This window comes from Carassius gibelio, chromosome A1 (genome assembly GCF_023724105.1).
Source record: "Carassius gibelio isolate Cgi1373 ecotype wild population from Czech Republic chromosome A1, carGib1.2-hapl.c, whole genome shotgun sequence".
Classification (NCBI taxonomy): Eukaryota; Metazoa; Chordata; class Actinopteri; order Cypriniformes; family Cyprinidae; genus Carassius; species Carassius gibelio.
This window is the reverse complement of record NC_068371.1, coordinates 20,447,944-20,475,490: the sequence shown is the minus strand read 5'-3', so window position 1 is coordinate 20,475,490 and position 27,547 is coordinate 20,447,944. Positions and strand designations below refer to the sequence as shown.

General features: G+C 37.0%; 2 protein-coding genes and 1 pseudogene across 3 annotated transcripts; 1 reads left to right on the top strand and 2 right to left on the bottom strand.

The window, feature by feature from the left end:
- Positions 1-47: 47 nt before the first annotated feature.
- Positions 48-8,785, bottom strand: LOC128015340 (complex I assembly factor TIMMDC1, mitochondrial). Of its 2 annotated transcripts, none has more exons than XM_052599089.1 (10): positions 8,709-8,785; positions 7,586-7,786; positions 7,178-7,343; positions 6,596-6,684; positions 5,972-6,039; positions 5,805-5,883; positions 4,759-4,869; positions 4,549-4,670; positions 3,055-3,150; positions 48-1,063 (listed from the first exon to the last, which is right to left on the bottom strand). In XM_052599089.1, exons 1-9 carry the CDS (start codon positions 8,738-8,740, stop codon positions 3,092-3,094), a joined length of 927 nt encoding a protein of 308 aa, XP_052455049.1. In that variant the 5' UTR covers positions 8,741-8,785; the 3' UTR covers positions 48-1,063; positions 3,055-3,091. The 2 variants fall into 2 exon arrangements, with proteins under 2 accessions (XP_052455049.1, XP_052455059.1); XM_052599099.1 differs by having other exon boundaries at positions 3,055-3,147.
- Positions 8,786-9,037: 252 nt separating this feature from the next.
- On the bottom strand, positions 9,038-14,520 carry LOC128015307 (protein O-glucosyltransferase 1-like; annotated as a pseudogene).
- A 2,613-nt stretch (positions 14,521-17,133) lies between these two features.
- LOC128015299 (calsequestrin-2-like) lies at positions 17,134-26,785 on the top strand. The gene is made up of 11 exons (XM_052599018.1): positions 17,134-17,471; positions 18,516-18,600; positions 18,756-18,856; positions 19,334-19,445; positions 23,526-23,599; positions 23,771-23,901; positions 23,998-24,043; positions 24,154-24,208; positions 24,314-24,414; positions 24,493-24,567; positions 26,024-26,785. The coding sequence occupies exons 1-11, from the start codon at positions 17,235-17,237 to the stop codon at positions 26,225-26,227; spliced, it is 1,221 nt and encodes a 406-aa protein (XP_052454978.1). The 5' UTR covers positions 17,134-17,234; the 3' UTR covers positions 26,228-26,785.
- The last annotated feature ends 762 nt before the right edge of the window (positions 26,786-27,547 follow it).

Genomic DNA, 27,547 nt, shown 5'->3' with positions numbered 1-27,547 from the left:
ACATGTATGGAGCACTGAGTCTTGTCTGTGCAGTCAATGTGAATTTTTATTACAATTACAAGTAGTGCTGCTGTACATGTTCTCAATTAAATATTTAGTTTGACTGGAATAATGAATAATATATTTCACAAGCACTCTACTTTTCCAGTCAGTCAGATGGCTCTATAAATCCATCTATATCCTCTTCAGTAATTAAAAAAATACTGATGTATCAAATTTGGTTGTAAACTTTATAATATGTATTTCACATAAATTCTTTTAAAAAGTCTTTTAAATGTGCATACATTATTCACAGCCATTTTTAATACTGGGTTAATTCTTTCTTGCCTGCTGTTTGCCAAAAGTTATCTTATTTGGAAATGAGGAACAGTATGCTGTCTATTACTGTATCAGACTGTTTTAGGCATTACCGTACATCTGAGAGAAAAACAGCTGTTGTCACATCTTAGATTTACATTTAATCATTTTGCAGATGCATTTATCCAAAGCGACTTAAAATTGGGGAATACATAAAGTGATTCTGCTCGTAATACCAAGTTTCAGCATTGTTCAAATAAGTACAATCTAGAAAGGGCAAAAATAAAGAGAAAGACAAATCATTTTTTTCTTCTTTAAGTTAGGATGAAGTCAAGTAGTGTTGAAAGAGAGTTTTCAGCGGTAAATTAGTCAGGAATTCAGCTTTCCGGATAGGGTTCGGAAGATCATTCCACCAGCCAGGAATGGTGAAGGAGAATGTTCTGGAAAGAGATTTTGAGCCTCTCTGTGATGGTACCACAAGGCATCGCTCACTAGCGGATCTCAGACTTCTGGAGGGGATGTAGGTTCATAGTAGTGAGTGGAAGTAGAGGGTTGCTGAAATTGATGCGACCCACAACCGGAAGCCAGTGCAAGGAGATAAAGAGAGGTGTAACATGGGCTCTTTTGAAAGTGTGAAATGCAGCAGACAGATCCAGCAGAATAAGAACTAATGATTTGAAATCAGCTTTTGCAATCCACAAGGCCTCTGTGACTGACAATAGCGCAGTCTCCATTGAATGGCCACTCCTGAAACCAGTTTGTTGTTCTGTAAAAGAAACAATGATACCTGGTTAAAAACAGGGTTTTTGCTATAAATGGAATGAGACAGACAGGTCTGTAGCAGTCTATAAGAGAAGTGTTTAATGTGGGTTTTTTGAGCAGTGGGGTTACCCGAGCCTGCTTGAATGCAGTGGGGAAGGCGCCTGTGAGGAGAGATGTGTTGATGATGTGTGTGAGTGCTGGTAAAAGTGTAGGAGAGATTGCTTCGAGAGGGTGTGAGGAGATTGGGTCTAGAGGGCTTGTTGTAGGATGGCTGGAGAGGAAAAGTTGTTTACAGAGGAGAGCTAACAGCAGCTGACAAGCATCATCCCTGCTCAATATGCTGTATTATCAAAGAGTAATTTTGATATATAACTATGCTCTTTATGACAACATCAAACCTCAGTAAGTACTGTAGTTATACAGTTGTTGTTTTTTTTGCAGATCTTAAAAAGTGTTAATTTGTTAATTTGAAAAATTATCTGACTTTTAACTGCTTTTATTTCCAACAAGTGTCTAAATTCATATAAATATATTTTAACATTATGGTTTTAACATTAAATGGTTAAATAACCTATTCCTGTGTCTTTGTAGCACTGTCTTATATGTCATTGCCGTTTATTAGCTACATCTGCAGGTGAGCAGGGGCCCTGGCCATCTTTCTTCTGGTGTGTTATGGTAAACATTTATATTTATTAATTTGGCAGATGATTTTATTCAAATCGATTTAAAGTTAAGGAATACAACAAGCAATGTATCAATAAACACAAGAAGTGCCCATTATGCAAGGTTTGAGTCATCATTCAAAATAGTTAAAAGATAGGACAGGAGGATAATAAGAGAACAGAAAAAGTGAAGGCATAGAGTTGTATTATTATTATTGGAGGCAGTTAGATGGAAGAGATGAGTTTTCAGTTGTTTCTTGAAGACTGTGAGGGATTTGGCTGCTTGGATGGAGTTAGGTCATTCCACCAACAGGGTATGGTGAAAGAAAACGTCCTTGAGAGAGATTTGGTGTCTCTCTGCAATAGGACTACAAGCCGCCCCTTGTTTACCAACCGCAGGCTTCTAGAGGGGATATAGATGCATAGGAGAGAGTGGAGGTAGGAGGGTATGGAGCCTGTGGCTGTTAGGCAAGCACCAATGTCTTGAACTTGATAAGTGCCGAGATTGGAAGCCAGAGATGAGAAGAGGTGTGACATGGGCTCACTGAAAACAAAACATGCTACTGCATTCCGTATCATTTGCAGAGGTCTGATTGCACATCTTGGAAGTCCAGCCAGAAGAGCATTACAACATTCCAACCGAGAAGTGACAAGGGCCTGGATGAGAAGCTGTGTTGCATGCTCTGTTAGAAAGGGTTTGATTTTCCTGATGTTGTGTAGTGCAAACCTGTATGATCATGCTTTTTTTGCAATGTAATGTGATCTTTAAAGGTCAGCTGATCATCAAGGACCACCCCAAGATTCCTGGCTGAACTTGATAGGATTATCATTGATGAGACCGGTTGGATGGTAAACTGGTGCTGTACTGATGGGGTGTTGCACTTGCTGTTCTAGAGGAAATATGACAGATATTGTCTAGGAAGCTAGTTAGTGTAGAATATAGATTATCTGTGGCACAATTAACATCTGATGATGTGGTGTCGGGGTGGGAAGAGAGGATAACACCACAGAAGAAAGGAGAAATAGCAGCAGGGTTTGCTCTGTCTTCAGGTTTAATACAGGTCTCAGTCAAGCCACTTAGAGCTGACTGAGTAAGCAAAAGCTGGAATGAAGTCAGCTTTGTTGACAACTGAAAGACAATTCCAGAGGCCCATAGAAAAAGAAAAGGGTGCAATAGAAGAATTGTGGATATGATGCAGGCTAGCATGATTGAACCTTGTTGTGCAAGAGTTTTTCCATTGAGAGACAACAGGAATAGAAGTGCATGTGGAAAGTGGTGGAGAGAGGAAAGGAAAGAAAGGAGAATAAAGGAAAGATACTATGGTGCATTTACCTTGTCATTGCGCAGTTGAATCACACACGTCTTTACCTCATCGGTCTTCGCACGAGGAGTTTTGAAGCTTCCGTGCCAGCGAACAACTTACCACTACTGAAAAATAGGTATATCGCCATATGGCTACGCTGTACCAGAGTAGAATTGCAGTAATGTTCCCCACTGATATTTTTTATAGATAGTAGCATAAATAATGGTAAACGGTAAATGGACTGCATTTATATAGCGCTTTCAACAGACCACATGGCCATCCAAAGCGCTTTACAATTTGCCTCACATTCACCCATTCACACACACATTCACACACCGACGGCGGTGTCTGCCATACAAGGCGCCATCCAGCTCGTCGGGAGCAGCTGGGGTTAGGTGTCTTGCTCAAGGACACCTCGACACTTGGTCAGGTTTGTAGACAACCTACATGAACCACTGAGCCACTGCCGCCCGATCCTAATAATATGATAATAATAACAAAATTATTTCTTCAGAAAAAGAATACAGCAATATTTTATGGAAAGGCTAATAGGAAGAGTGCAGAGTTAGCTCTGAGACTGATGAGGAGTTCGCTTGAAGGTTAAATGATAGGGATCTGCTTATTTTTGATGAGTTCTGACTATATCAATTTATCAATTTCTAAAAGAAATGTACATTTCAATTGAAAATGACTATTTTCCATTATTGTACAGCATTGATTGCCATGTACAGCATTGCCTAAGTATCCCCCCAAAAACCTGTTTTAATTTGAATGAAGCCATTTAATATAATAAAAACTGGAAACTTACTGGAAAAAATATTTCATTGTTACAGCATGATGCATACCATAGACTAGAGGGTTAACCCACTTTATAGTGAATAGATCTGTCCATGCCTTTCTAATTAGCAGCAAAGCCTATAGCATGCAAATTACTTGAAATCGAAACTTCTGCGGTACAGTTTGCCACTTCAGCGCAAATGAACAGAAAGGGTTTTGTAGATTCTAATTACAGCTAATGGCAGACAACATTCACAATCAGCATAAAGTTTTAAGTTTAAGGACAATGCAACTGCATGTGCAATAATTGTTTATGGTTCACTGAACAAGTATGGAAAATATTACTAATTTGGATTTTACTAATTATCTTTAAAATATATTTTCAGTGTCCTGAAAAAAAATGGACGTTTCTTTCTTTTTTTCTTTTGCTGAGTTTATTTGGCACTGATATTTTTACATTGGTTAGACCCATCGATTACAATAACACACAAAACAGTTTTTACTTGTAAATGTGTCTAATCCAAATACTTTACCCAACTGAATCAGCTTCATCTGCAAGTGCAGTAAATAGCAATTACATATGAAAATAAGTATTACATTTATAATGATTGTGACTGACATAAATAATGGGAGCAGGTACCAGGAATTCAGAACATCCTAGAAATATCACATTCAGAATAATCAGCAAGTTTTTGTTAATGTATTTTCAAGTCTCTGATGTTACTGGCTGTCCGAGCACTTTGCACCTTTCTCATTCCTAGGTTGATTGAGCAGCTCCTCTATTCGTTGAACGTCACCATCGGTGTCCTGATGTTTCTCACACTTCATTTCTCCAATAAGATCATCTGTAAGCTTGAGACGAGCATTCCTGTAATGAAGACATCAGCTCAGTGTTCTGTTCAAAATGACTAGTTTATCAGTTCTGTCCTAGAACTAAAAGATTTTCTAAAACTAACCATTCTGCGACTCTCAGCTCATGTAGCTCTCGTCTTTGCCGTTGTCTCTTGTCATGCATGGTCTCGCCCCCCAGCTTCTGCAGACCAATGATTACAACTCCAGCCGGCAGCCTGTTATAACATCACATATTTGTCTCGGAGCAATTAAGCAATATCACATGAGCGAGAGTGCTGCTGCGCTGAATATAAGCACAGATATAAACACAAGGTATACAGGTAATCATGGCCATGCAGATATTTAGAACAAAATCAGACACAATATAGCTATGCATTTTGTTCCTGTTTGTTTAATTAATGAAAATACTTCCAGAAGTGAAACACTGGCATTCTATGTACCGCAGGGGTGCAATTCTGATCTGACAGGTGGTGGGACCAAAACTGAGTGCTGGATAATAGTCAACTTTCATTTCAGTAACAATATGATAATATGAAATTCTCAATAATAAAACAACACAAAGAACAACTTTTCATGAAACGACATGCCAAGAATTTATTCCATGCGCATATCTCAAGTGAGCAAAATATATAAGTCTCTTCAGGTGACTGTTAAACAGCTGTGTGAGGCTCTTCTATTTAAGCTAATGAGGGGAAAGAGTGAGAAAGTATTAATGAACCTGAAACTAAGATGAAATATAACAGGAAAACTGGGAGAGAAGAAAAACAAAGTAAATGAAATAAAAGCACATCACAGCTGATGGCTCTTCAGATCAAAGACTTCTGTTAAGCATATCGGTATCTCTGATAATGAGAAATGAAAAGAGACAAAAGTAGGATTGGGGGAGCAAAAGGGGGCTGTTTTTGCTGGGAGATGCAGCTGTAAGAAACAGGGTTACAGGGAAGGCCACAGCTGACTGCCAGAACACCCTCAGAGAGGGAGGGAGATGCTAGTGTGATGGAGCAAAGAGTCTAGTGTAGCTCAAGGGTAGACACATCTCTCCAGAGAGAGCAACAGCGCTGATACTGACTGACTTGAGATGCGCGCAGACACACACACCCACACAAGCACCCACAATCTCTCTCTTTATCTGTGTGTGTGTTCTACTCACCCCAGAACAGCTCCTATGGCTGTACCAGCCAGCAACCCTCGAAGTCCCAGATTCAGCCGGAACACTCCTCCTGTGAGAGCTGAACAAAAACACAAAACAGTTAACTTGAGGCACATACACAGGCCTACTAAAGTACCATCACCCAGAGGGTGAGTTTGTGAACTTACCACCTGCAACAGCGAAATGGCTCAGAGCACTTTTGTCTCTGTACACTGTCAATCCAGTACTTACAGTGCTGTAAAAAAAGACATGAATGGGATAAAGCATTTTTCATCAATCCGGAAACTGACAGGCTATTCATTTTCCTGCAACAACAATCCTAGTACAGTACTTCTAATACAATTCTATTCTGTTTTCAGACACAAGCTGTATATATTTCTAAAACTCAAATGTGCAGTTATAATATTGCTGCACACTGGAAAGGTGTAGTTTGTAATTAACAAACCAGCAGTGCCTAAAGAAATGTTTCCTTAAACAGTTCCCCAAAATCACACCATTGGCTAAATCAGTAGTTTTTTCACAATTTTCAAAAAATAGAGTGATGGATTGTGGAATCAGAAGAGAAAACAATGTCAAATTTACAGTCGGAGTGATGCACTGGTGAGGAAGGATGTAATGCTAAATGTCTCCAAATCTGTTCTGATGAAGAAACAAATTCATCTGTGCCTTGAGTATGAGTACATTTTCAGCAAATTTTCATTTTTAGGTGATCTATATCTTTGTCTGATACAAGCGTATTTAAACATCTAATTAAATGTCTCACAAATTAAACATTAACATAACTAACTTACTTAAACATGGTCACAAAAGCCGCTACCCTCCAACTCCACCTCCAGCCAAAGCGCACAAACCCACGAATAGCTGCATTATGGGCTGAGCGCTGGAGAGACAAAATATATACACATAACATCACTGTGTGCACATTTCAGCTCCATTAAAGGGGTCATATGATGCGATTTCAATTTGACAAGTTACAAGCTTTTGGTACATGAAGAAGATCTGTGAAGTTGCAAAGACTAAAGTCTGAAATCCACAGAGATGTTCTTAATCAAAATTAAGTCTCTGCCATGACACGCCCCCCTAAAACGGCTCATTTAAACACAACCTAACATCACTATGTGGAAATGTTTGCGTAATGCCACCGAAGTGTTCACAAAAAGTAAGAAGGCACCCATAATTGATTATTTGCTTCAGTTGCACTACCAAGAACTGAAATGCTCCAGGAAAACTCTTTTCATGATGAGCTAATCAAAATGACCACAGCTGATCACAGTTGAAAGTCAAATGGCTTTGATAAATGACTTCTATACCCACTGTACAAAACAGATATATATTATACCTATATTTTCAGGCTCTGTCATTTTTTGTCTTACCACTGCATCCACTCTGTTTAGGTAAATTTCAGCCTGGCTGAGCTGGATGAATCTCTCACGGGCATGTCTTGCTCCTGGCAGGCCTCCGTAGACCATCCCAACCATGGCTGCAGCAATGCCACTCTTTACTATGTTCCTTAACTCCTCTGAGTACATCTGACCCTCCCTGTGTGGAGAGCAGAACAGAGTCAAAGAGATTCAAGTGAAAATATTACAGAAGAATGTCTGATATTGTGTAATACAATTATGGCATAACATCTGGCCGTGCTTAGATAATTGTGAATGAAATCTTATATCACATGTAGCAAGGCCGGTGAAAGATAAAGAACTATACATTTAAAGTCCAATTACAACGGCAGAGCAACACAACAGAGTGTTATGTATTGCGGACACATCACTGATACTTACCCCCTGTAGAAAAGATCTTTGATACGATTCCATCCTGTGTCGGGGAACTCTGGTTTACCTAAGTGCTGTGGTAAGGTCTTTGTGGAGGTATCAGACGCTTGGACATTAGGAAGACTCAAATGTGAGCCGTCAAGTCCATGTGCATCTGTCCCCCCACATGTGAGTGAAGACCCCTGCCTGCCTGCAGTACACATCAACAAGCTGTTCAATCACAGAAACACAAAGCCAGAGGTATAAGAGTGTGTTTATGCATGTTCATCCACACGGACAATGCCCTATAGTTAGATGACAAAATCATACAGACAGGCTGCATTTAACACCTGAAGCAACACAGCTGCCAAAAAGAGTTTCTGCATCACAGAGGAATAAAGTATGGAAGCTCGCTTCCAAAATAAATAAATAAAAATAAATTAATTGCCTCTTTAGATAACATGATTTAATTCTCACAATTCTGAGAAAAAGATAACAAAAAGGTTTCTTTGAAAATACTAGTTTACATCTTAAAATTCGTTTATATCTCTTAATTCTGCCCTTTTCCCTCAGAATTCAGAATTTGTAATTCTCGTAATTATATATATATATATATATATATATACAAATATTATATTTTATCCTTTATGATTTGTCACCTTTTATCTCAAAATGCTGTCTTCTCAGAATTGATAGTCATCTCGAAATTCTCTCTTTTTCTCAGAACTCAAGAGAAAAAGATCCAGTCGTAACGTTACATTCGAAGACAATCATAATTAAACCAAAGGCAATATATGAATGCTGTTTTGGGGGATAGTCAAACAACAAAGTAGAATTCAACATATTCTGAACAAGTGCAGTGGAGAGAAGAATGTTTAACGAAGCACGAAATAATATTCCACATTCTAAACAAGCACTAATAGAAATCTAGTCATAACGTTACTCATACTGAGTAAGTTACGTTAAACTAAAGACGTTATATTTTACAGTATGTACTGTAGGCGACTGACATCGCTTGACATTATAGGATTATTTGTACAATTCCAAAAAAATTAGATTTTCTGAAAATAAATGACATTACATATGGAGCAAAGCGTAATATAAATCTGGACTTATATATGGACTTGTTCGCACAAAACCCTTCACGTCTCACCTGCTTTCATTCAATGCTTCTTCAGCAACCATTACAATGTCAACATGTTCACTTCCTTAAACAATGGTCCTTTTGCGCCATCAAGTGGTGGAGGACCCAACTAATTGTCTAGTTTTGCTCAAAAAAGCGTCTTGAAATGTTGTTTTTTATTTGTTTTCCAAGCAAAATTTTTATTTTAAAGTCATGTTCTAATTGCAAGGGTCTAATTTCCACACCGTTGTGTCGTTGCATTATGAAGTCTCGAGCCTTATTTTATATTTTATGCATCATTTCTTGTTTATCTTGGTAATCAAGGGCTTCCAAAGATAAAGGAATAAATAAAAAAAACATTTTCAGGGGTTAAACATTATTACCTTTATTGAAACGACTGGTTTGAGGTCATATAAAAATTAATGTGAAAAAATCTTAAATCTACAGACACTGACAATTATCTACTGGAATACTAGAACATATTCAAAATGGAAGTATCAATTCAGCTCTGTTTACATTTGAATGTTCCACTAGTGGCACTTAAGTGTGAAATCAAAATCATCAATACTTTAGTACTAATACTGCATTACTGAGGTTTTGCTGGTATTGTTCCACTGATCGTGACAAAGAAGACATGTTACAAATGGTACAAGTTCATCCAAAATCACTAATCATCATCTGGATCCAGAGATTCTTTACTGGAAAAAGACATTCTGCACTTAATCAAAGTAATCTACTGACATTGTCTCATGTAATTAATATATGTGGTCTTATGGCCTAGATGACAGGATTTCTTTGAACTGAAATAACTAGTCCACACTATTCAACTGAAATAACCCCATAACTCAGCAAAGGAAAAATGTCTACAAACAAAACTTATGACAACAACAACATTGCAGCAACAACTTCTCTAAGGCATTCTGGCAGGTTGTTGTGTGTTGTTTCACAAATTATTTTTACAGTTTGTTACACTTGCATCAGATTTAACAACACACTTCAAACTGACTTCTTATGACCTTAATGCTTTGAAGACACCAAACATATTTTAGATGTAATCTTCCTGACATCAAGATGATGAGGGTCTAGACAGATCTTTTTTTTAATTATGCAGATCCATATATGGTAACTTAACTGATTTTAAAACATTCCTTTAGTTCTTAACCATTGATGTGATATAGACAGTCTTGAAGACATTTGGCAGGATTCACTGGATTAACCGCACAGAGCTGCCTTTAAACGCTTTTCTAAGCCAGCTAAGATAAGTTTAAAGAGCAACAGAATGAAGAGCAAGAATAAAGGCAAACAAAAAGAATGATGATATCCTAAGGTCTGAGTTCAGATCTGCTGGCTTTGTGGATGATCTGATTGTAGTTTGTTTTTCTCTTGGGTTTGTATTTGAGCAGCTTGCTAAAGTCAGTGAGGAGCCTTTCCCAGTAACAAGACACGTCCTCCATACGGAGATGATCCAGAATAAAGTTCTGGCCCCTAAAGAAGTACAGAACCATAAAATTAGCACAGACAATGTCTTAAAGGCATATTTCAGCCAAACATATATAATATGTTTACATTACATAACTTATATGCTCCTTTTTTCTTCTGCAGAAAATAAAGGAAGCTAGTCTAAACAATATTGGTAACCAATTTATTTGGTTTACCATTGACTTCCATTAAGAAAAACACTTCCACGTTTTTCTAAATTTCTTTTATATTCCAGAGAAAAAAAGTCAACCAGGTTTGGAACATGAGGGTGAGTGAATTTTTTGGTCTCTGTATATACCTGACAAACAAGATTAAATGATAAACTCATTTTTTCAGTCTGAACAATTTGTTACCTTAAAGCAATTTCTTCTGCTACAGCAATGTTTTCTTTCACAAACTGAAGCAGCTCTCTAACAACAGAAAGAAAAACGGTTTACATGCAGTTCTCTGCATTTAATTACTTTAACCGGTCTGGAACAATATGAGGGCGAGTAAACAATGACAACATTTCAACTGAAGATTTTACACAGATCCGTAATTTCTAACATTTCCTTTTCCCCATATATGCAAGACTGAAGAAATTGGTGCTTTGATTGCTCTTGGACATGTCATTTGACATAAAAATACAGATGTAACATTGTGAAATGCATAAGGCTTTTGAGCACAAACTTAGATTTGAGCTCTTTGTCATTGTCCATTGGCACATTAGTAAAGTTTAGCAAAATTGTTAATGGAGACAAAAATGACTGGAATTAAAATAACTATTTACTGTGATACAGAAAAGAGTGAATATGAGCTAGCCAGAGGAAGTTACCTGAGATCAGACAAGTCCTGTTTGACAGGAATGTAGTGAACCCAGGGCTTGAGCTGTGGGTAGAAGAACTCAAGCCAGTCCTCGGCGACGTGAAAAACCAGCGAGCCACACAAGAACAGATGCTTCAAGCGGAAACTAGCAGCCACACCTCTAAAGTTAAAAAGGTATCTAAGAGATAGGGAGAACAGACAATCTATAACAAAATGTCTAAATGCTGGTTCACTGACAGACATCTGTTTCTTTGCTGTAGCTCATGCAAAAGCAGAAATCAGACAGGTCTTACTTGTATTCACAGTGGTCAACTAGGGGATTTCTTTGGCAGGGGGTCTACCCAGAGTATCCTGAGAGGAAAAAAACACCACAAAATAGTAGTTCTGATATGGCAAAGTCTAGAGCATATAGATAAAACAGACAGATTTTGAGTTTGGTGAAAATATTAAAGCACCTCTAGCTTGGTCTAGATTAGTATTACCCAAGCCTGTCCTTGTATGCCCCTCAAAATCAAAGCAATAATGATACATATAAAACTGAGGGGCTGCCCTGTTGGAATTCACCTTCACAATAATAAACCGGAAATAGCAGAATCAGTGAACCAAACTCAGTTAAGGAGACAGTTCAGATTCTCCCATAAAGCAGCTCTAAAAGAATCAGTCTTTTTCCTTGTTCCTTTTATGAAACTGTATGTTACATGTGAAATGTTTCCATATTAAACCATGGAATGTGTTATTATACGGTACATGCTATTTGTTGACAATAAATCATTTCTGAAAGTTAAGTGTCTTTCAGGCCCCAATTAAGCAAGAAAAAGACAACAGCAGCAAGGCACCCAAACTCCATTAGATGACAGAAATGGAGAAGAAAAAAGGGATGCCAAAAATCAGGCTCAAGTCAGGAGACCATTTCAGTGGCCTAAGCGAATGAATGGTGTGATACTGATCGAGGATGCCTTTTATATGTTAAATAAGGAGAAACAAACCTTCTCTGACTTCCAGGCCTGGTTCTTGGTGTACTCAGCATCCACAAGTTCAGGGGCTTCTCTTGAGAGAAGGATCAGAGGGTCCCTTTCTGAACTGGTCCTACAAATATTGGCAAAACTAATAGCTTACCCTGAAAACAACACTGCATTTAAGATTATGGAGACACAACTGACCTAGAGCCTCTAAAGAATCCTTTTGGATTTTTTTTCTTCCAGGGCCATCGAGCAGCTGATCTGAAGAGTGTGAACTAAACATTAGAATATATCTGGCCTGAAATAAATCGACTGTAATGCAGTTAGCTCTCTGTATATTCTCAAGCTTTCTTAAATCTCTGGTGCCCACTTCTTTAGGTCATCCCTCATGAGGTCCCATCGGCCCAGTCCAGTGGGGTAAATAGGCCATACAGCAGGACCTCCCTCCCAAAATGTCCATGCAGGGTACATGATGTCCTGGTAGTCTGCGGTCTAAACAATGAACAAAAGTATAACTATGTTAAAAGGCATTACAACAATTAGAACCCTACTAATATTCATTTTGTTGTGGAAATAAATGAATCAAGCACTTTCTGAATGTTGAAAAAAGGATTTTCTATTCACTCATATTCTTTTACCAAAAAAAGATATATTTTGTAATATTTAAAAACCAGAAATTGAGGGCTTATGACGTCATTGGCAGGCGAAACTATGACACTATGGACACGGTGCATTTTATACATTCTTTGAAACAGTTCACAAGTCAGCAAAATATATAACACTGTTCTAGTGGGATAATTTAATTAAAAGATCTTACATATTGTGCCTTTATTAGAAAGTGAAGCTATGGGATCAGTCAGTGTTAGTAATCTGAAGGCAGAGGCACAAATTAATGTAAGTTGCCTTAATATAATTAAGCATGATATACCATATATTCCTGAGATGCCATAAAATTAAATTAGTATATTGTTCAATGATGATATACTGGTGTGTGGTTGTACACACCTTACTGAAAGAAAGTACAGGCATGACTGGCTGAACCCATCCAGGAACTTGTGTATAGTCACGCACATTAATCACCACTTCCAGATCTGGCAACCGGTTAATCGTTTTTAGGATGAAGTGCTCAACACCACTGCATCTGCAAAGAAAGGATAATGTCTGATATTCAAAATCCATATGCACACCATAGGGTCATGGTTTTACTTAAAAAAAAAAAAAAAAGAATAATAATAATAGTTCACCAACCTTGCTGGAAACATGCAGCTTTGTTCTCTGTACAACTTGTTCCCGATGATCTGGTAGTGCGTACCAACACCTCTGTGGACCGTGTCTGCCATCAACCCCTCAGATATACCGTTTTCAAATGGCCTAAGGTCACCTTTTAAGACACTGCAAACAAAAGAGTGATAGAGCAAAGTCTACATTATTTAGCTGTATGCATCTGCAATGTATGTATTCTTTTGTTAGATCTTCTTTGAACAAGGGCTACTTTATATTTGTGAAGTTGACCTGAGATGACAGCTGCAGTTCTCCTGATTGCATGACTGGTAATTATTTGTGACTTCTGTGATCTTCTTCATGAATGACTGCCAGCACTTGGCTGATGGAGAGAGAGAGAGAGAGAGAGAGAGAGAGAGAGAGGAGAGAGAGAGAAACTGTTCAAAACACTTGTCTGTTCATTCAATATTTATTCTAAACACAGATTGTTGACAACTATAGAAGTAATACATGCATATTTTCAAAACCGTAGTTTTGCAGGTTTTATGAAGGTAAATTTAATAAATAAATCAATTAAATAGAATGCAATATATCAATAGGGTCTCTAAATGTAAATGTCTTACAAGCAATACTTGAAAGTTTGATCTTCATTACTTTTTAATTCATTTTACATTCACCTTATGATCACACTACAAAAAAATCTATGCTCTTTCTTGTAAATTTGTCTCGTTTTCCATTGCAAATGTCTAAAACATTAAACACATTTACTTGAGAAGCAAAAAGGCATATGATATTATACTGACTTTTTTTTAGTATGCTAACTGATCAAAATGAAATGAGTTTATGATATTAAAAAAAAAACGACAAAAAAAAACAAACAAACATTATTTGCCAATGGACTTAAAAAAAAAAAAATATCTTTCAGTGGAGAAAGAAAAGTTTCTCCTTTGAATTGGGTTTATTTTTCTAAGCAAAAGCACTTCATTTTTGTTCTCAGAAAACAAGACTTCATTTGAACAATTCGCACCATAAGTAAATGTATCTTCATTAAAGGATGTTTGGATTCTATATTGCAAAACAAGACAAAAATACCGAGAAAGATATTTATATTTGCAATATATATATACATTTGCATAAACATTTTATGCCGTGCCTTTGTGAATTTAAGCCTTCAGAAGATTTGCTGGGTATAAAAAATAGCTAACTATAAAGACGCAGTTAAAGAATCTACATTACGTTAAATTAACAAATTAAAGCGCGACCGACCAAATATAGATAACTGCCAGCATCAAACCAAAATTCTATAAATCTCACCGTTATCTGAAAGACACAATTCAACTCCATTCATCAGAAGGATAAAAGACGGCATGAGCAGCCATGGTAACATGGAAACTAGATTAAAAGTCCCCGATTTGACTTACTATTTTAGTGGATCCCTAAACATTGGAATAGCTAGGGCATTTTAGTAAAGTAATAATGCTTCCTCAGGGGGTCAACTGTAAAAAAAAAAAAAAAATAGTGTATAGCTAAATATTTTTGCATTATTGACATGAATGTTGTAATGTAAAAAGTCCTTTAACGTCATGCCCTCACTTGTTCTTGACTCAACATCCTATACTTCACAACGGCCTGTAGGTGGCACTTGGGCTTCATTTAATGGCTGGTTATGTTAAACTGTAAATCAATATGCAATGAAGTAAATACGTGATAATTAACTATGGCCTACGCTGGATGTGCATTATTTATTTATTTTTTCATGAAAAAAATGACTAGCAAGCCCCAATAATAATAATTATTTTTATTTATTTTTTTCTTTCTGAAGTGTAAAGTTAAATCTACCCTTGGGGTAAGATGCCACATCAAAATGGCCCCGGGGATATCTTGTCCTTAAATAACAAGTCACTTGAAAATGTTAAAGATGAGTGAGTGAACTGGAGGCTTTCGCTTTAATTTACCCCCACTTCAGAATGAAATAATCAGAGAGAAAGGTTTTATGAAAAAAAAAAAATACACTGTTTGTGTCTGTGTGTACATACCATTGGGGACACACAAGTGATCGAAGCCCAATCCCTGATTTAAAACAAGGGAAAACAAGATGATTACACATTACCCCTGGCTAAGACAAGATGATTATTTTAAATTATTTGAAATGAGTCTACCCCCCAATATTATTTTTATAAACATGAGCCATGTCCAAAAGTTTAAGGCGGGAGTGTTGCTACAGTTTTTACAAATATTTTCAGTATTTCTCAGAGGGTGGGTTTAAGGTATAACTCATTTGAAGTAATGGTGCTCCATACAACATTATCCAGAGAAACAAGTATTAATGATGAATCCCCTTTGGTTTGTACTGGTTACTGTATACAGGCCACCAGGGCACCATACAAAATGTATTATAGAATTTGCTGATTTTATATCTTAGTTAGTTCTGGCTGCAGACAAAGTTTTAATTGTTGGTGATTTTAATATTCATGTTGATCATGAAAAAGATGCATTGGGATCAGCATTCATAGACATTTTGAACTCTATTGGGGTTAGACAACACGTGTCAGCTCCTACTCATTGTCTAAATCATACTCTAGATTTAATACTGAATACTAATACTAAACTTGTTAAATCATTTTAACCAAAAACGTGTATTTTAGACCCTATTCCATATAAGCTACTAAAAGATGTGCTTCCAGAAGTCATAGATCCTCTTCTGACTATTATTAATTCATCATTGTCATTAGTCCAATGCCCCAAAACCTTTAAACTGGTTGTTATTAAGCCGCTTATAAAAAAATAAAAATAAAAATAAATAAAATAAAAAACTAGACCCCAAAGGACTAGTTAATTACAGACCGATCTCAAATCTTCTTTTTCTGTCCAAGATACTAGAAAAGGCAGTATCCTCACAATTATATTCCTTCTTAGAGAAAAATGGTATCCGTGAGGATTTCCAGTCAGGATTTAGACCGTATCATAGTACAGAAACTGCTCTCTTTAGAGTTACAAATGACCTGCTCTTATCATCTGATTGTTGCTATTGTCTTATTCCTGTGTTTGACACTATTGACCACAACATTCTCTTGAATTGACTAGAAAACTTTGCTGGCATTAATAGAAGTGCATTAGCATGGTTCAAATAGTACTTATCTGGCCGCCATCAATTCATTGCAGTGAATGAAGAGGTATCATATCGATCACAAGTGCAGTATAGTGTACCTCCCTCTCATTGCTAGGGCCGTTACTTTTCACGCTTTACATGTTACCCTTGGGACATATCATCAGGAAGCATGGTAATAGATTTTACTGTTTAAAACCTGGATGAGGAATAATTTCTTACTGCTAAATTCTGAAAAAAAAAAGAAATGTTAATTATAGGACCTAAAAACTCTGCATGTAATAACATAGAATACTGTCTAAGACTTGATGGCTGTCAATTCTTTGTCATAATTTAGGAACCTAGGTGTGCTATTTGATAACAATCTTTTCTTTGCATTCATAGCACTTGTAAAACTGCATTTTTCCATCTCAAAAATATATCTAAACTACGACCAATGCTCTCAATGTCAAATGCAAAGATGTTAATCCATGCTTTCATGAAGGTTAGATTATTGTAATGCTTTATTGGGTGGCTGTTCTGCACACTTAATAAACTTGTCCAGCTTGTCCATTAAGGTATGGACACATTAGGGTAAATAAGGTACAAATGTGTGGTAAAAAACGCTCCAGTGACCGCTTCTGTACATTTTTCTGAGAGTGTACCCTTTTTTCACAATAATTATCATCTATGTTGAGAGACTAGTACTGTTATTCCCTATGATACACATGTCTGTCCTCTTTTTCTTCACATTATGATTTATTTTTAGCTTTTAAATGACTGGGTCACTAAAAGAGGCCTACATTGCCCAGGGGAACACTCATTGGAATGTCTATCAAATATCTTATCCTATCATGTCTGTGCCTAATTATTGGGAAGAGGTGAGGTGGAAAAAACGAGAGAGAGAGCATAAGATGTTATTTAGTGTTGAAGAACTACACATTGACTCTCATTGTCCTGCAGGATCTTATCAGACACTTTTTATTCATCTGTTTAACCATTTCTACTATGCTGTCCATCTGGCTTGTCTTGGTTTCCTGCATAGATTTTCTCTTGTATTCTTCTGCAGAGGAGGGTCTGATGTTTCCCAGTTTTGATGGCAAGGACAGAGTTCTAAATGTCAATGAGAGGAACTATAAAAAGGCATTAAAGAAGTATGACATGATGTGTTTGCTGTATCACGAACCCATGCCTTCAGATAAGGAGCTACAGCAGCAGTTTCACATGAGGGTGATGGTTCTGGAGGTAAGAAATTATTGAGAGAAATTTAGTGGATGAATAAGAACAGATATATTGCATGGCATACTTTTAGAACAGACCATCATATGAATTACGATGGACATATATTTGGGAGGGAGGAGGTCTCACATGGTAAACAAAATGTGGAAACCGGTAGGATAAAAAAAATAATGCAAATTATACCAGAGAAGACCTCTGAAAAACCCTTTGTCAATGTCAATAAGTATCTTAATATCTTGTAGTTTCAAATTTTCTTATGTCAAAGTTAGTTAAGACTGTAAAACATTTTTACCTTTTTAAAATATAAATTGCAAAACCTAATTAGAATGGTAACAATGAGTACACTCATATGTTTTCAAGGTGTATGAAAAATATGTATCAGTTTTTATTTGATGGTCATGTAAGGTAAATTTTATTTTTTAAAATGACATTTATTTAAAGTTATATGAAAGTTTTTGTATGATATAGTATGATACAAACATTACATTTTTACCAAATTGACATGCATTTAAAGTACATATTTACATTCTTTGGACTAACTGTTTGTCATTGACCCAGTTTGCAGTTTCAGTTTTTTTTTTTAACCTAAGCGATCCTTGGAACCTGCATAAATACCCCTTGGTTGGAAATCAGTAACTTGAAATATATTTGATGATACTAGATCTGAAAAAGTCTCTTCAGGATAAGTGAAGTACTATAACATAAATTTCCAAATTTGTTTAAGATGTTTGCTCCATATAAAATGATTCATAGAGTTACAATTGACTGCACAGGGAGGTCAGATATCTGCTTTCTGTGTCTACCTCACGTGCAATTTAGTGTGAAGACTGACCTGATTTGGAGGCTGACAAAAGCTCCACAAACACCAGTGCTGAGTCTGCTTATGATAAAGTTGATCAAGTATAGTTTTGATTATGCCGATATTAGCCATATATTATACAAAACTTATCCAGACTCCTTAGAAATACTGTGGAAGTGTTGCTCCAGACTGAATTGCACATAATTCTCACAGTATAATTGTACTGATATCTTCCTTACATGCATCACCAGCTTGCTGCTCAAGTTCTCGAAGACAAGGATATTGGTTTTGGATTGGTAGACTCACATAAAGATGCTAAGGTTGCCAAGAAGCTTGGTAAGAGGATTTGTTCCAATGAATCACTGTAATAATTACTTTTTAGATAAAGTTTTCTTTCTTAGCGTTTCAGAAACAAACACTCAATATGTGTTGGTATTGTTGAGTTCGGACACATAGCATCCTCACTGAATCATGTGATTTTTGTCCATTAGGACTGGAGGAGGAAGAAAGTATCTATGTGTTTAAGGATGAAAGAGTGATTGAGTTTGATGGAGAACTCTCTGCAGATACACTGGTTGAATTCCTGCTGGATGTAAGTGAGTTTGCTGGGCTGGATAAGTATCGGGTCTTTGGCTACAGCTTATTTTGTGATTTCTTAACAGAGCATATACGGTTATACTTCTTCAATAACAGCACAAATGTATAATAAGAATATTGTTCTGGATCAGTATTATTGTATTTTATAGTTACTTATTGCAAGAATGTCATTATAAATAGCACATAGTTTAAGCTAAACAATTTTGTGCATATTCTGTGGCTGTGTTTTTTTTAATATATTTTATTGCATAGATCGTGCTAATATGGCTCTCTCACTGCAAAAATGGTAATCTAAATTGTTACTTTAGTCATTTCTACATATTTACTCTATATAAAGTAGTTTTGGTGGTAAAAATTTGTGTATTATGTATTTACATTTATTTCATTGATTACATATTTCTCAGATGAATAATATTTCGGACTTAATTTTCCAGTTAATTTTCAGTGCTGTGTGTTTCACATTATTCTTCAGCTGCTGGAGGACCCAGTGGAATTGATCAGTAACCCAATGGAACAACGTGCCTTTGAACGAATGGATGAAGACATACGCCTTATTGGCTACTTTAAGGGAGAAGTCTCTGAACGTGAGTTTTTTTTATATAAACTCTGCATGTAAAAATAGAATTTTGCTGCTATGCTCTAATCAATAGTGTGTTTAGGCACCATGCAAACTAGGTGGGCCCTCAGAACACGATTTCTATAGAGTGGGACCTCAATACATATCTGACAAAGAAAAAAGGAAAGTGTGAAAAACCAACTCAAAGTCCAATTCAAACTCAGACCAAAATGTGATCTACTGTGACATTATTCTAAACGGTGTGTCCTCATGCCTTAACATAAGCCCAACAGATGAAGGAAGGAGGGGGCTTACGAGGAGGATAAGGACCTGGCAGATGGGACCTCAAAATCAAGGGAAGAGCAGGGAAGGAGATGATGGCAGGAGGAGCCAAGGAGGAATTGTCAGTGAAGGAGGGAGGAGCCATGGTGTAGTCAGGATGCCGACCAACTGAGGTAGAGATGAGGATGGCAGAGACCCAGGCAGAACTAATGAGCCAAAGACCCATGGTGACTCCTGAGACTTTGAGGGCCAAAACAGAGGCTCAGGCTCACAGGACTGAGGCGGAGATGGGGGCTCAGCAGGCCAAGTCAGAGCTGGAGGGAGTGAGTACTGAGGTGGATACGGAAGGAAGGGGGAGCCCAGCAGAACAAGAGGGATAAGGCACAGCCAGATTACTGGAAGACCATGGTGGAGGCAGATCGACAATTGACCAAGCTGGAGCCAAAGGGACAACGGAGCCTAGTGGAGTCCGAGGACTGATGGATCTTGGTGGAGCTGAGGGAGCATAAAACTCTGGGGGAGCCGAAGCCGTCAGAGGGCCAAGGTGGAGTACAGGGCTAGGAGGCCTGGGGTGTAGACAAGGGGCAGAGCTGGAGACCTGGAACCCCTAGGTGACTCGGAGCAGCTGTATGGAGGCACTGATGGTGGAACTGAGAGACTGAAAATTCAGAAAATTCTTCAGCTCTGCCTCCACTGTATCCCTTATACAGTGGAGGCAGAGAGGAAGAACTGGATTAATTTTTTTAGAGAGGAGAGAGAGTGGGTCTGGGCTGGAGCAATGCCGATTAATGAGACTTTGTACTAATTAACGAAGGAGATTTAGTGCTAAATGGATCCAGCAGAGACATAGGAGATTTAAGGTTGGCCGGAACCAGTGAGATATGGGAAATTCAGAACTGGGTGAAACCAGTGGATAAACAGAAGATTCAGGGCTAGGCAGAACCAGTCAGAAAGGGAGGTTTAAGGAAATAAATCCTCATTTAATGCTGCAGAGGCCTGCTGCAGCTCAGCCTTATTGATGGGAGTGTGGGTGTGGCTCCACTCCATGCCCTCAAACTACATGAGCATGCTCAATGGAACACAAGGTGTTGCTGGCTCACACACCTGGTAAGATTGGTAGGCCAACTTTGTCCCCTGGGATGGATGTGTCAGCAGGCTTTGCCTTCATAGAGGGCTTAAGCTCTGGCACATGGTCTGGAGCAGGCATCAGCTCTGGCTCTGGGTCTGCAGTGGGCTCTAGTTCAATTTCCAAGGAGGGCTCGCTGATTTTCTGGGTGGGCTGGACTGTGGATGGGTAAATATCCTCCTTTCTCCACATATTCCACAAATAGCATTTCTGGGCAGGCATGCCTATATCCAAATGCTTATTCCTGCCCCTGTTCACAGAGTCTGTCGTCGATGTTACAAGTGAGATGAGCAAGGTCTAGGAGCTGCTTGATCCATATGTAGAGATCCATTTTTCTGTGACAGCTTGGTTGTAGCTTTTCTTTTTGGGATAAAAGAACAGGATCTAAATGATATTAAGCATCAAACGTGATATTTATAACTCTTGATTGGGCTGCCTCTGATGTAATCACCATGACAGCCAATGAGAGCGAGCAAGCATCACCTACCGGATGTTGCATGCTTCTATATCTGGAACTTGGCAGCCACAAACATGCCATGAAAGCAGAGAACATCAGTTATATTCTTTTTTATACTTTGTTTTTCACTGTGAAACAGACAATGTTGAGCCAGCTGACAATGTTGAGCCAGCTGACACAGAGCCAGCTGACAATGTTGATCGTCCTTTATTTGTTTTTCTTCTCTAGTCACGTTTGATCTCGCGAGTCTCTGTGAGATCAAGTGTTACTGTGAAATCTTTCCTACAGTCAAGTGTTTGGTCTTGTGGTCTGGCCGAATTTTGTTTAGTGTGTGCGTTCAGAGGATTATAAGGCTAAATATCGGTTGTCTGTGGTCTCCCATTGTTTTAAAATCGGTTAAGATTTGAAAATCATCTAGTGTGCAGCCAGCTTAAGAACAGGTCCAGTCTAGTCAAATCAGGTAATAAGAGATTGTATTGCAACTCCAATCAGGTATTGTGTATGTATGTGAGGCTCAAGTAGTGTCTTAGGAGCGTGTGTATGCATGTGATCTCTACAAGGGAACAGAGAAATACAGAATTTTTGCAGTAGGATTTTAAATACACTATGTGGAGGCTAAGAACCACCTGTTAGCAGTGCAATATTTAACTGGAAGGGAGAAAATTATGGCTATTTTCATCAGGTTAGCTCTAGCGTTCTGCTCACTTCAAATCATATACAGAGATGAAGACCACTTTTATTTGATTGAATTATAACATTTATTTTAATGAATTATCGATCTATCGAGAGAAAGAAAGATATGACTGTTGTGTGTGTAAATGACCTGTCTGCACCTTCTCTCTGGTTTTACCTTAATGAGGATTATAATGAAGCAATCTAGTATTTATGCTATTTTATCAAAGTCGCAGGGCACAGTAAATTTCTGTGTCAATGCACCGCAATCTACAATCTCTGAAATCTCTTTCCCTCTCACCATGTTTGTGCGCACATAGTGTGTGTGTGCACATTAATTAAAGCAGCACACTAATATAGAACAGTGATTAAAATGACTTGGAAATACCTGTACATTAAAGTTAGACACTGCAGGCAAAAACCCTTTTTCAAGCACTTTAGCGCATATTTCATTAAATAATGCCTATTTTGCATATTTAAACATAACATTTTTGAAAACTTCTAATACAATTTTTTTTTTACAATAATCAAAGTTATCAATTAACTGGGTAAGTAAGGTGATAACTACTAGTTTTTTGTTTTTGTTTTTTACCCTATTCACCTGCAGTGTCTTGCCTTAAAACGTTCTGAGGTGTGCAATTATTTGTCTGATCGATGTCTTGAGGTTTGGTAACTGTAATATAAGCGGAATAATTCACTCTGGGTCATTGAATTATTAGAAAAATAATGCATACTTTAGGTGTAATGGCCACGACGTCATAATTCAATGGCTCGTCGTCAGTTATTCCTTACATAATGCATACCTGCCAGCCAATCAGAATTTAGTATTCAGACTGACCATTGCATAAAATAATCTAACCAGTACATGATAATATAAGCTCATCAAATGCACATTTAAATAACTAAAGCACATGCCTAAACATGAAACATAGCAAGCATGAAAATAAACATTTAGGCCAAACTTAAGTCATACAAAATAAATATTAAATATTAAACAAAGGCACAGGGTCAGGGTACAGGGTCAATTACGCACACACAGGAAATATAGAATGAAAGGACTAAAACTCAGTCCTCTGCACAGTACAGGACAGCCATACACAACAAAGGGCAAGCTGCGGACATAGGTGCAGCTAATAAAGCCTGTGAGAAAACAAAACAAACAACGCAAACGACACCAGAAGTTTTGACCAGGAGCTATAATGACCCCAGAGACTATTAAATGCTGCCTAATTGTTCAAAGAGATCAACACAGTTATAGAGCCATTTCCCAAAAAGGCACAGTCACTTTCCCAATAAAATCAAAGTCATTTGACTGCTACTGTATACAGCTTTTATTAAAAACACAGTTACAGCTGGGAAGACTTTGCTGTAACATCTTGTTATGTTGTGAGAACAGAAGCTTGCGTGGTACTTCAACACTGCCACATTTTACCATGTCATTACAGTTTTTTAGATTTGTGTTTATATATATATATATATATATATATATATATATATATATATATATATATATATATATATATATATATATATATATATATATATATATATAATTTATTTTTCTTTCTCAGATTATAAGGCCTTTCAGCTGACCGCAGAGAAGTTCCAACCATATGTGAAGTTTTTTGCCACTTTTGACAAAAGGGTGCGTACAGTACATTCCCACGATAACAAGAATGAAACCATGACATATATTAGTCTGGTTTAGAAGAATGTGTATTTATAACCACAAGAATGAGAGGATACTTATGTGTCCTCCATCTTTAATGAAAAGGGATTATGTATTGCCTTCATTTATAACTGTTTCATGCTGCAGGTGGCTAAACAACTGACTCTGAAAATGAATGAAATCGATTTCTATGAGCCCTTCATGGAAGAGCCTGTCACCATCCCTGGCAAACCCAACACAGAGGAGGAGATAGTGGATTTTGTCAATCAACACAGAAGGTGATATCAGTGGCATCCTCAGAACTTTGCTATTGCCAAAGATCATCTAAAATATGAATTTTCATTCTTAAATCACAGTGTTTGATCCTCACTCAGGCCCACTCTGAGGAAGCTTCGTGCTGAGGACATGTTTGAGACTTGGGTGAGCAAGACTGGATTGTGGGAGTATCTGTACAGTAGGCCAAGGTTAACAGTACATTAAATGGCTGCTGGTTCTTAGCTTGAAGTGATCTGTCTCTGCTCAATCAATAGGAGGATGACATGGACGGAATCCACATTGTTGCCTTTGCTGAGGAGGAGGATCCAGGTTTTTTAATCCATACAACAGAGAATAACAAGCTGACAATTTCTTACTGCCATTACCAAGACTTTAACATTTCATTTTTTTTCTGATCTCTTTTTAATTTCATAGATGGTTACGAATTCCTGGAAATTCTAAAGGAGGTTGCAAGGGACAATACTAAAAACCCAGATCTCAGCATAGTTTGGATTGATCCTGATGAATTTCCTCTGGTGAGACAATATTCTATCCATTTCTACATAGTGTTTCTCTGCGTTGTTGTAATGTTGTAATGATTCATTTGTCTGCAGTTGACTACATACTGGGAGAAAACCTTTAAGGTGGACCTTTTCCGACCCCAGATTGGTGTGGTGAATGTGACTGATGTAAGTAACTTTGGTTATGATGTTATTCTATACTTTCTGTCTTGCCTTCATCCTATTGTTAAAACATTTTTATTTAAACATGTCTCTTTAGCCTACATTGCAATGTATGACACAATATTCCCTTTTAAGAGAAAGCTACACATAACATAATAAACCATTAAATCACACATTTTATTTATAAAATAAACAAATCCTCCTGATTTTTAATGGAAGACCAGTGGCCGGCTGCATCAATTGCTTAGACTAGTCTTTAAAGTTAATCATCTATTTTTAAAATCAGTAAAATAAAAAAAGTAATTTAAATTTGAAAAGTAAGACTGTTTAAGACATGGCTTACTGCTAGTTGATTAAACTAGTTCTTAAGTTACTATCTAAACTAAATGGATATGTTTACACAGCTGGACCCTGATTACTGTTTGTAACTTGAATGCCATTCCTCATTCGCTTCCAGTTATTTTATAAAATAAATAGTCTGTTATACTGGTTGATTCTGCAAACTAGTATTTCTTAATATGTTACAGTATTATGATAATCATAAACAAACCGGTTTGAAGCACAAATAGTTTTAGTTTACAGCACTTTGTTACTCTTCTAGTTATTTACACTGTAAAAAATAAGTGTAATTTTAACTGTAAAATTTTGTAAAAACGCTACGGAAAAAAACTGATAATAGGTTAACAGTAAGTTCCCGTACTATATACAGGGAAAAACTGTAAAAGATCTAACAAAGCATTTAATGTAAATTTACAGTAAAATTCTGTTAATTATACAGCTTTTAGAAGTAAAAAAAGAACAAATCAATGTATAATTTACAGTCTAAAACTGTAAACTGATATTCCCAGAATTCCCTGCGTGACACTCCACGTTTGAAAGTATTTTGTTTAAATAATCATGTTTTTAAATAGTTCTTGTTATCAGTTATGTACATTTGAGCTTTATGTTACATCTTCTGTTGCTTAATGAAAGTTTTTTTGCATTATTTAAGTATCACGTGTGTTACCATGATGGTGTTTTGTGTTTCCATAAATGTGCACCTTCTATATGTTAATATATACTTCTGCTTGTGGTGAAGCTACTTGTGATGAGCTTTGATACTTCATGTGGCTTTCTCTTATACAGTACCATCTTTATTATTATGGTGGTTGTCAGTATTTTCAAGGTACAAAACAGATTTAATTTTGTGTGTTGTTGAATTTACTGGTTTATATTCACATTTTCTTGTTTGTAAATTACAGCTTTATATTGTAAAATTAACAGTTTTTGACGTAAATGTGTTTACAGTTTTCTGTATTTTTACAAAATTATTCTGGCAACCACAGCTGCCAAAAAGTTTTTGTAAAAACAACAAGAAATTTTTTACAGTGTACCTACTGAAAACAGCTTACATTCATGATGCAAATAAGGTACAAAGCTTACATATTATCATTTTTTACTCAACCGTGTGTGTGTTGACCAGGCTGACAGTGTGTGGTTGAACATGCCTAATGATGAAGCTCTACCGTCAGCTGAGGAGCTGGAGGACTGGATAGAGGATGTTCTCTCTGGAAAGGTCAACACTGAGGATGATGATGACGACGACGATGATGATGACGACGACAATGATGATGTTGATGATGATAGTAGTGATGAAGACCATTATGGTGGTGATGATGATGATTAAGTGGTATATTGAAAAACTAACCACAGTTAACTATCTTTCCACAGATTAACTTATGGTTTATTTATTGCAGAAATTATTTGATTTACTATATAACTGTCTGCATTGCCAGCAAGAGACATTTATTAATGTAAAACGCAAAAACATATAGTGACATATTACAATTTTGGTGCTGCTTATTCATCTGGAACTGTATACACTCTTATAAATAAAGGTGCTTTAAAAGGTTCTTCAAGCGATGCCATAGAAGAACCATTTTTGGTTCCACAAAGAACCATTCAGTCAAAGGTTCTTTAAAGAACCATCTCTTTCTTACCTTTTTGTAAGCTGAAGAAGCATCTTTCACCACAAAGAACCCTTTGTGAAACAGAAAGTTTCTTCAGATGTTAAAGTTTTCTTTATGGAACCATTTAAACAAAAAGGTTCTTCTATGGCATTGCACCTTTATTTTTAAGAGTGTATGGCTGGAACTGTAATATGGCTACAGGAAAAACGTGTTCTGTAGTACTACTTATGTACCTATGATGTATTAGCATGTTCAATAAAGAATACAAAATATTATTTTGTTATATAGTCTGTTTTTATTAATATTGGTGTGTACCTAGTAAATCATGTTTGAGGGACAAATTTGTACCTGTAAGTGAGCTATATCTGATTAAACTTCCCTTTGGTGACATTCAGCAATACCCTCATTTTCTAAAAACAATATATAAAAATACAGTAAATTTTCTATTGGATTAGGTTATAGCATTTATAACTAGCGGTGTATAAGAATATCAGAAGTCTATGGAGCGTCCCTATTTAGATAGCTATGTAAATGTGTTTGTGGGTTTCTTATCAACACAAGAGCAGGGTCTAATAATGATTTTAGAACCTTTCACTTCTAACTTATTATTAACATCATTAGCTCAGCCGAATGTTTATGCAGCAGTGAAGGAACATCTACAGACGGAGACACAAAGTAATTTCATGTATTTTAACAGAAACTACATCTGTGCTAAGGGATTAAACTGGAACACTTACACTCATCCTCAGTTACCTTCACCTTCATATGGATGCTTTTTCCGACCAGATTTATGACATAATCCAGATGCCGCCCATATGACTCACCCATATGAAGCATACCAACCACATGACTGATGTGACCTTTGAGGGCAGCCAAGATAGCAAAGCGGAGGTGAAAATCCAGTGTGGCAAATTTGAAACTGCAGCTTCACCGTTGTACTGAATCAGAGAAAGGCTTCTTGAGTGATTTACTGCCACGGCATGTATTTTCACATACAGCACAGTGTCTCACAGGGTCAAAAGTATACTCTAAACTTA

Excerpts from the sequence above, each read along its gene's own strand:
- LOC128015340 (XM_052599089.1), bottom strand. The coding sequence starts at position 8,740 with ATGGTTGCTGAAGAAGCATTGAATGAAAGCAG. Across the intron at positions 7,787-8,708 it reads GAAGCATTGAATGAAAGCAG|CTTGTTGATGTGTACTGCAG; the intron begins GTGAGACGTGAA and ends GTGATTGAACAG. Across the intron at positions 4,671-4,758 it reads GAGCTGAGAGTCGCAGAATG|GAATGCTCGTCTCAAGCTTA; the intron begins GTTAGTTTTAGA and ends TCTTCATTACAG.
- LOC128015299 (XM_052599018.1), top strand. The coding sequence starts at position 17,235 with ATGCTGTCCATCTGGCTTGTCTTGGTTTCCTGCATAGATTTTCTCTTG. Across the intron at positions 18,857-19,333 it reads TGGTTGAATTCCTGCTGGAT|CTGCTGGAGGACCCAGTGGA; the intron begins GTAAGTGAGTTT and ends ATTATTCTTCAG. Across the intron at positions 23,600-23,770 it reads TTGCCACTTTTGACAAAAGG|GTGGCTAAACAACTGACTCT; the intron begins GTGCGTACAGTA and ends TTCATGCTGCAG.